Below are 8,801 nucleotides of genomic sequence, written 5' to 3' on the forward strand. Positions count from 1 at the left end.
CAAGTTTTATAGCTTTATATCTCCCTAGTTTTATATATATGAAGGAAGACTATCTGAAATAACCTAGTACCCTTCTAATTGCATCTACAATTCTGGTTTTCACAGTTGTATCAACTATTAGACAAAAATCATCCTGAGAAGGCAGAAAACAGGACTCCTCATCTCTATATGAGAGGTGAATATTTTTTATACTTATGTCATAATGGAAAGGAAGAAATTCCATTCTTTTATATGTCTATAACATATCTGATAAAATATAAAAGATAGTCAAAAAAAGTAGACATTGGTTCTGCTGCTAATTGGATCTTTGTCAGTTCTGATGTAGAATATACCTTATAGATGGGTAAGAGGATCACAAAATAATCAATGACCCCTTTAAGTACTAATGTCTAATGTGTAACTTCATTGGCTGGTCATTAAAATTTTACAACTCTTTGTGTGATTCATACATATATATATATATATATATATATATATATATATATATATACTTTTCTCTCAAGCTCTTGGCAGCTTTAATAATATACTCTACCAATAGATTTTACAGTAAATCTTAGAGAATAAAACTTCATGTATAACCTAATATTTCTTTTGCTTTATTTTTTAATCTAAAAATTAAGATTCACACAGATAATAACCTGACTCCTTTACTTTTTCCTGATTCAATTTTTTCCAAGTATTTTTTTTAGGGTTTTTTTTTTTGGCAAAGCAATGGAGTTAAGTGGCTTGCCCAAGGCCACACAGCTAGGTAATTATTAAGTGTCTGGGGCCAGATTTGAACTCAGGTATTCCTGACTCCAGGACAAGTGCTCTACCTACTGCGCCACCTAGCTGCCCCCCCCAAAATATTTTTAAACATCAAAAAATTCAGAAATACATATAAAGTTTTATAAACAGTCTTAACATTTTTAAGATTTCGTATAATAATGGAAGAACTCCACACTGTTTTAAATTGTTTTACTAAAACCCAGGGAGATCAGATTCCTCTCAAATAACTCCAAATATCTCATTCCCCCATTTTTAGTAACTCCAAAAACTTTTAGGAGACATGTAATGTTCAATAGCAAATTACAAAATACCTGAATGCCTAATTAATAGTTTTTCTAAATTAAGTAGATTGATATGCCCCTTTGGCATTCAGACTTGGGCAATGGGAATTGGAGAAACAATTAAGGGAGTTCAGAGAAACAGGGGAGGCAACTGTGACAGGAGCAGAATAGGGGAGACTGGGAAAAGAGTGATAGCTCCAGGAGAACGGACAAACTCTACAGGCAGACTAAGTCAGGTTACAGATTGTTGTGGTTTGTCCTTTATTTTTTGCTTGTTTGCTTGTTTTTTGCAAGGCAGTGGGGTTAAATAACTTGCCCAAGGTCATACAACTAGGTAATTATTAAGTGTCTGAGCTCACACTTGAACTCAGGTCCTCCTGACTCCAGAGCCAGGGTTTTATCCACTGTGCCACCTAGATGCCCCTTGTCCTTTGTTTAAGAAGACCATGTCACCAAGGAAATGTTGACATGGCATGCAGGTGAATTGGATTTAAGTGAGGGAGGGTTCTGCAAAGTCACCAGATTCCCCTTCTCCTCAGAACCACCTTCATCAAAGAAACTTCAGGTAAACTTTCAGATTATAAATTAAACCTCATTTAGAGGGTTCATCCTAGGGGTGATTGAGGAAAAAAATTTACATGCCTCTAAGGAATCAGGGACAGTTTTAATTCTTCCTTAGTTTTCACTAAGTCCTGCATTTCTGGAAGGTCAGAGAAATGATTATTTTTCTATTATATGAATAATCAATTATTGTTAGGTTTGAAACTTTCCATTTCTATTTCCTCACTCAGGGACCAGCCCCGTAGTCTGACCAGTCAGTCAGTACCTGAAGGATATTGCTGATAGATGAGATTGCCCTAATCCTCTAGTTATATGCATTTCCTTGGGAGGAGCCCTACCCAACAGAGAGACCTTACAAACAGAATGTATTCTAGGTGAATTCTTGCCCTAAGCAAATAAGTCTATGCCCTTGCTGACTCTTCATTAGAATTAAGGATGGTTCAGTTTATGAAAGAGTGGAGAGGGATTCCTGTGTCCAGATTGGGAGAGGCTCATAAGCTTCATAACCAAGTCTTGTTCTCCATAGGAGGAGTTGAAGACTTTTATCCCACCTCCTTATTTACATGTCCAACTCTTCATTTACATATTCTCCTCTTTATTTACATGTCTATATACTCATTAAAGTGTCTACCTCCTCTTTAATTTTTCATCAATGAAGATTGATTTTCATCTTTTATTTTTCCTTAAAGGCATTTAAGCATTAAGGGATGTCCATGACTTAATCTTTGATTACTAAGAGACAGTTGACCATGAATTTGTCTGTTATCAGTTGACCTAATCAATGAATTTATTATTAATTACCCAGAAACACTCTCAGATTTCATTTGCCACAAAGAGCCTCTTAGCTGTGGTCTTCCCTGACCTCTTGTCCCCTAAGGCTGCTGACTAGAATTCTGTGGGTCAGAGAAGAACATCATGAGAGTGAATAGATATAGATGTAGGGAGGAAGACATCTTCCTTTTGTCCAGGAGCCTTGGCTGGATGCGGGAGGACTTCCTTCTCCAAAATGTCTTCTTTTGGAGAGGAGGAAAGTGAAGCCCCAAGAAGGGAAGATCCTTGGGCAAGACCAAACCAGTCAATGAAATAGCAGTGCCAAGTTTGTCTTTGGTATCTACTTCCAGACCTCTTTAGGAAAGCCTTCAGGGTCTGGAGAAAACCTCATGATGGAGATGCATGGAGGGAGTTCTCTCTGATGTACCTGATAAGTGTGCCTCTCATCCTTATTTTTAGGACAGACTATTGACCCTTGGTCATCCATCACAGACATCTGTCCTTCAGAGTCTCTAGTTCCAATCTCTCCTCCCAAACTCAGACCTGCAAATATCAGGAAGTCAGTAAGAAATAAATGATTCTAAAGCAGATTTCCAAATGAATGAAAATAGTCATTCCTGAGAGTCCCAAGTTCCATGGTAGTACATGAGACTGAAGCAATTGGACAGGGAATTTAAGATAAAGTTCTTCCTGATGACCCTCTGGAATGTTCCAAGGAATGTCTGACTCAAAGCTGGTCCTCCAGGAGAAACTAGAGAGGGCAAGGTTGACATTAGTGGGTGGCACTCTGGTGAAGGAACTGAAATAGATATAGACAGGAAGAAGTCTTCCTTTTGTCTAGTAGCCTTGACTGGATGCAGGAGCACACCCCTCTCAAAAGGGGAGACCTGAGGAGTGGGGTGCACTCTGACCTCTGTATCAGAACTGGGCAGGAGCTGACCCATGGTTACCACATCAGGGAGTGGGTTGGGACTACCTGTGGTTTGTTATCCTGTCTTGTTCATTCCATTATCTTGGGGTAAAGTTATTGGATACAATGATAGTGGTGGGACTGGATCTCTTGTGGGAAGAGGTGGGTGGGGCAGAATGAACCATGATGAGGGTAGATTTGTAAAGCGCTGCACTTGGATGTCCCCCTGGCTCATGATGAGAAGAATGTGGGCCAAGACAACAGAGCAAGGGCTGCTGGCAATACTTCTGCCCTTAAGGGAATGTGCTGACCAGTTGAGGCTCCAGATGACCCCTAATTAGCAGACAGTGGCTGGTGGCCCTGCATTCTCCTTGGAGCAAAGTCGTCTTTATGCCAGAGATCAGAAGGGAGGATCCTTGTTCTCAGTAGTTTTTAGACCTTTCTTTTCTCCCCTTGGGGTGAGGAACAAGGGTCCAAACATCAGGGTATCTGGTTGATTAGGTAGCATAAGATCTCAAAAAGCAGAAACTGAATGGGGAGGGGGGTCTCTTCTTCCTGGGGTCCCCTGGACTGGGCCTGACCTCATCTCAGGACAGCATAGAGACTGGGCTCCCCTGGTCCAGAGTGGGGAGAGTCTCCAGGCCCAGTCTTAAGACTGTTGAGGTTCAGCTGGGCGTAGGTCACTTCCTTTTGGGGAGCCTGCAGGAGGAGATGAAGGGATGGAGTAGGACATGGGGCAGGGGGACTGAGGGGGCCAAAGGACCCTGACCCCTCCCCCAGCTGTGTGACCTTGGGGAAGCCTCCCCTTTCTGTTCCCTCCAGAAGGGGACAACTGGGGAAGGGAGGAGGGTTCTGGGGGGACTCACAGCCATGTCCTCTGGTCTGGCCTCCTCTGTCTGTATGTCCTTACTCATATCCACATCTGGAGGCAAGAGGAGAAGGCATGAGGAGCCAGGACTCTGGCCTGACCCAGCCCAGGCCCCACTACCCTTGCCCCTCATACTCACACAGGGTATCCTCCAGGAGGGTTCCAGCTGGGTCAGAGCTAGGGAGCAAGAAGACACAGGATATTAATGGGGGGCCTAGGAAGGTATGCAGGTGAACTGGGGGAGGAGCTGGGAGAAATTGGGGGTGTCTGGGGCCTTACCTCCTGGTGGTTTTCTTGGCCTCTGCCTCTTTGTCCTCATTTCCTGTAAAAAAGAATCAGCCTTTAGTGGGGTTCAGTTCCTCCCCCATCTGGCCCTCAGCCCAGGTGACCCCAGCCCCAAGAACTCACGCAGTCTGGTCTTACGTTGCTGGTATTGATGGCAGAGGAAGAGGAGGAGGAAGAGGAAAAGCAGGATGAGGAAGACTGGGATGCCAATCAAGATGCCTGCTTGGAGGAAGGAAAGACCTGGGGAAGCCAAAGATTATGACCAGGGTAGGGAAAGAGTGAACAGGAAACTGGTCTTTGGGGATCCCCACCCCCATTCCAAAGGGAGGAGAGAAATGATTGTCTTCTCTGGGATGGGGGAAGAAACACAACCTGTCCTCCAGAGCCTCTAGTCTTATTCAGTCATTCTAGTCACCAGACTATTAAGGCCTCACTCTGGCCCAGGCCTAGGCCTGGGTCATACCCAGTGGATATATGACAAAATAGAGTAGCCTCTTCTCTCCAGGGGCTCCTGGAATGCTGTTATCATGAACTCAAATAAATCAGTGGGGTCTCAGCAGAGGAGGGAGGTCCTTTAATAATGGGGCTGGGCAGGAAAGGCTTCATTATGGGGAGGCTCCAAAACTTACCTTAGGAGGGATCTCTGTTTGCTAGGGAAGGAGTTGAAGAGGAAGAAGATGTCAGGCAGGGGGCACAGCCTGGGCAAAGGCCCAGAGGTGGGAAAAGAAGGATAACAAGGTGCTGCAGGAGAAGTGGCGGGCAATGAGGGGACCCTGGAGGGTCTGGAAGACCCTGACTGGATACCCAGTCCCTTTCTCTTTCTCTGTTGGGAATCCTCCAGTTACTCACCAAACAGGGGGTTCCCAGATTCAGGGCTTGAAGATGAGGTCCCTGAGATGAGGAAGAGAGCAAGGTGAAGGGCTGAGCAGGGAAGCCCAGAGAGTTCTAGAGGGTCCAGAGGGAGCCCCAGGTATGAGCCACAGCTCTGCCTAGATTTGCTTGGTGGGGGATGTTAGGTGAGCCCCTTCTTTCTCTGGGCCTCAGTTTTCTATTTGTTAAATGGCTGCTTGTGCTCAGTGACCTCTTTTGGCCTTATCCACCTGGGAGACTTGATGGTCCCATTATTCCTGTGACCCCTCCCCTAGCAGCTTCCTGAGCACTGGGACAGGAGAAGGACACAGGGTGAAGAAGGGAGTAGCTGGGGTGTGATGGAGGGGCCCTCTGGATCCTCAGGGCTCCGGTCCTGGCTGTCTCCAGGGCCCTCTTTCCCTTGGGGTCAGGGCCTTGAGACTCTTTTATCAGGGACAAGCAGTGTGGAGAGAGGAGTAGGGAGGACAGCAGAAGTCACTGTGGTGCTTCCAGCTGAGAGGAATTGGGGAGGAGGCACCTGAGAGGTCCTCCCTCCTCCTTGGGGAAGTCTGGAATGGCTGTGGAGTGGGGTGGGAGGACACAGGGGCTCTTGGGGAAGGGGAGAGGAAGGAGAGGTAGGGTGGCTGCCCCACCCATCCCCCAAGTCTCTTCCTGGCCAGCCTTGTCCTCCTTCCTCCCCAGGCTGGAGTGTCCCCTGCCCCCCTCAGCCCTTCCCTCTAGACCTCCTGGCTCCTTTGTTTCCTCTGAGAAAAGGGAACTCAGCCCAGGCCTAGACAGAAAGTGGAAAGAGACAGATAATGGGAGAGAGAGAGAAAGATAGAAACAGAGACAGAGAAAGACTTAGAGATAGAGACAGAGACGGAGACAGAGACCCACAACCCCATGCTGAGGGTCACTGGGACTCACTGGGTGGGGATGATGTCAGAGCTTGAGGATCCCCAGGGCTCTGAGAGAGGTCAGGGTCCTTTGTAGTGCCTGGACCTGGGAGAGGAGAAGGGGGAGGGGCTGGGTGGGATTTACCCTTCCCTGGCTGCACCTCAGACCTCCACTGCACTCCTCAGTCCCCCCTCCCACATCCTCATCCCCCTTTCCTGAGACCTGGGAGACTCTTTGTCTGTCTGTGGGCCCAACATCACTGACGGGACAGAGGCTGAGGGTGTCTAGAGGGGCCAGGGAGGAGGGGCCTCACTGCCCAGACTCCCCACCCCTCCCTCTGAGCCTCCTCTTCCCCCAGTCATCCTACTCCCTGGGATCCCCTGGGACGGGGAGGCAGTCCTGAGCAGGCAGTGCAGGGTCCCCAGGCCTAGTGAGGGAGCTGGGGGGTGGCAGACTGGGACTCTCCCGTCTTTGACCAGGGGGTCATTGGGGAATGAACAAACCTGGGGAGCTTGTGACTATGAAAGGAAGTCCCTTCATAAGCATGGTCACAGCCAGGATGGAGACCTTGGCCAGAGGTCCCCTATGTTGTGGCTTGGGGGAGACAGAGACAGAGTGTGGACAGAAATATAGAAAGGCAAAGTATAGGAGGAAAAGGTGATATGATGTGTGTGTGTGTGTGTGTGTGTGAGAGAGAGAGAGAGAGAGAGAGAGAGAGAGAGAGAGAGAGAGAAAGAGACAGAGAGACAGAGAGACAGAGAGACAGAGACATCCCTTCCCCTTCCTGTGCCTAGACCTGAGCTGGAGGGGAGGGGGATAGAGCAGCAGCAGGTCCACCCTCCCCTCCTTCTCCTTGCTCTGGGATGGTCAAGGCTAGGAAGGCACTCAGACCCAGCTGAGCCTCCTGTCTCCTTTCTGACCCCAAGATGGATCTGACTGAGGAGCTGGTGGAGCAGAGGCCAGAGCCCTGGGCCTGGAGTCAGGAGGGCCTGGGTTCAAATTCAGCCTCAGACACTTCTCAGTTCTGTGATCTTGGGCAACTCATGTCCTCTCTGTTTGCCTCAGTTTCCCAATTGTAAGAAGGGATGACAGTAGAACCAAACTGGTAGATTTGTGGTGAGGATTAAATGAGTTAATAATGTGAAGTGCTTGTATACTGCAGGTATTACATAAATGCTGCTTCCCCTCCCCCACCTCAGCTCCAGAAGGAGAGCAGAGGCTGAGCCAGAGGGGGCTGGGGCCAGCTGGAATGGGGAGGAGCTTAGAGGGGCTGGGACTCTGAATCAGCCCAGCCTGGGGGGACTGAGGGTGGAGGATCCTCACCTGTCACCACCAGCTCCAGGGGGTCACTGCGCTTTGACCAGGAAGACGAGCAACTGTAGAGGCAGGAGTAGATCCCAGCGTCCTTGAGTGTCACATTTCTGATAAGAAACTGGGCCTCTCCTCCGGATGGTTTCACATCCTGGATCAGTATCCTTTCAGACTCTTGCTCTTTCTCCAGCCGGCATATGTCAGCCCACAATGAATACTGACACCTGAGGGTCACACTACTCCCCAGGGGCACCAAAAGGCCCTTGTCTGCCCTGAGGAAGGGTTTGTCTGGAAGGGAACGGGAGCTGTCAGTTCCAGGGGATTGCCCTTCTGTGTGCCCCCCATCCTGTGTCCCCTCACTGTAATCCCTCTCAGTTCACCCCCTCCCACTTCTGGGGGACGCTCTCTGCTCTGGGCAGGGGGATGGTGGGGGAGAGGACTCACCTTCCTCTGTCCTCATCCTCTGACCCAGACACAGTCCTATGAGAGAGGACCCTGATTACTCCCAGCCTCCCATGTCCTCCCCACCCAACACCCCAAGAGGAAGGAGACAGAGAGACCAGAATCTGGGCTTGGGGGGTATGAATGGACACCAGAGGACCCCTCAAAGAGATCCAGCTTCTCCCCCTCCTCTCCACCTTTGCTGGGTGGCCTCAGACTTGTCTCTCCCCTTCTCCTGCAGGAGAGTTTCTACCTTACCGCAATGGAAGTGTGTGTGTGTGGGGGGGGGGGGGGTTGGACCTGATCTTGTTTAAAATCCCCTCAAATATGGGGCTTCTTAGGACTCACCGAGACACAGCAGGACAGGGAAGATAGAGGTCATAGTAGTCCCAGGGGCCAGTGGGAAAGGACGGAGGCTGACTAGGGCCGGCTCTGCCCTGAGTCTGCTAGAGTGTTGGTTCACTTCTCCTTCCTCTCTGGGCTTGTTACTTCATTGATGGTCTCATGAACTGTATTGGGGGAGTAAGGGGGTGGAGAGTCCTTTAGAGTCAGACGGATGGAGTAATTCTTGATTTTGGGTGATAATTCAGGCCCTATAGCTGGAGAAAGATTGCCAGAGAAGCATAATTGGTCAACATCACAGAGCCTGCCACCCACTTGGAGAAGGGTTGGTCTCACAGGGGACTTATAAATCTAACTCTGGTCCCCAAACCAGGTCCTGTCCTCAATCTGTCCCTTGACTGCCATCTCTGCCTCTTTGAAACAGAACTCAGTTCCTAACCAAGCAGAGAGGGATCCCTGCACCCTGGTAGTCAAGGGGTTAGAGCCAGACCACAGACTAAGAGACTACTGGGTGGGT

General features: G+C 48.8%; 1 protein-coding gene across 7 annotated transcripts; it reads right to left on the bottom strand.

The window, feature by feature from the left end:
• Positions 1-544: 544 nt before the first annotated feature.
• LOC141509972 (leukocyte-associated immunoglobulin-like receptor 2) lies at positions 545-8,432 on the bottom strand. 7 transcript variants are annotated; one of them, XM_074219890.1, is made up of 10 exons: positions 8,291-8,432; positions 7,946-7,981; positions 7,514-7,789; positions 6,221-6,295; positions 5,294-5,335; positions 4,568-4,663; positions 4,439-4,481; positions 4,299-4,336; positions 4,158-4,213; positions 545-3,990 (listed from the first exon to the last, which is right to left on the bottom strand). In XM_074219890.1, exons 1-10 carry the CDS (start codon positions 8,322-8,324, stop codon positions 3,874-3,876), a joined length of 813 nt encoding a protein of 270 aa, XP_074075991.1. In that variant the 5' UTR covers positions 8,325-8,432; the 3' UTR covers positions 545-3,873. The 7 variants fall into 7 exon arrangements, with proteins under 7 accessions (XP_074075991.1, XP_074075990.1, XP_074075995.1 ...); XM_074219889.1 differs by having other exon boundaries at positions 4,583-4,684; XM_074219887.1 differs by having other exon boundaries at positions 546-3,990; positions 4,568-4,684.
• Between the last annotated feature and the right edge of the window lie 369 nt (positions 8,433-8,801).

The sequence above is a fragment of the Macrotis lagotis genome, chromosome 1 (genome assembly GCF_037893015.1).
Source record: "Macrotis lagotis isolate mMagLag1 chromosome 1, bilby.v1.9.chrom.fasta, whole genome shotgun sequence".
NCBI lineage: Eukaryota > Metazoa > Chordata > Mammalia > Peramelemorphia > Peramelidae > Macrotis > Macrotis lagotis.

Bases quoted from the DNA above. Each gene is read 5' to 3' on its own strand.
- LOC141509972 (XM_074219887.1), bottom strand. From the start codon at position 8,324: ATGACCTCTATCTTCCCTGTCCTGCTGTGTCTCG. The intron at 4,482-4,567 runs GTGAGTTCTTGG...TCTTTTTTACAG, and splicing joins GCAACGTAAGACCAGACTGC to GAAATGAGGACAAAGAGGCA. The intron at 4,337-4,438 runs GTAAGGCCCCAG...CTTGCTCCCTAG, and splicing joins GCCAAGAAAACCACCAGGAG to CTCTGACCCAGCTGGAACCC.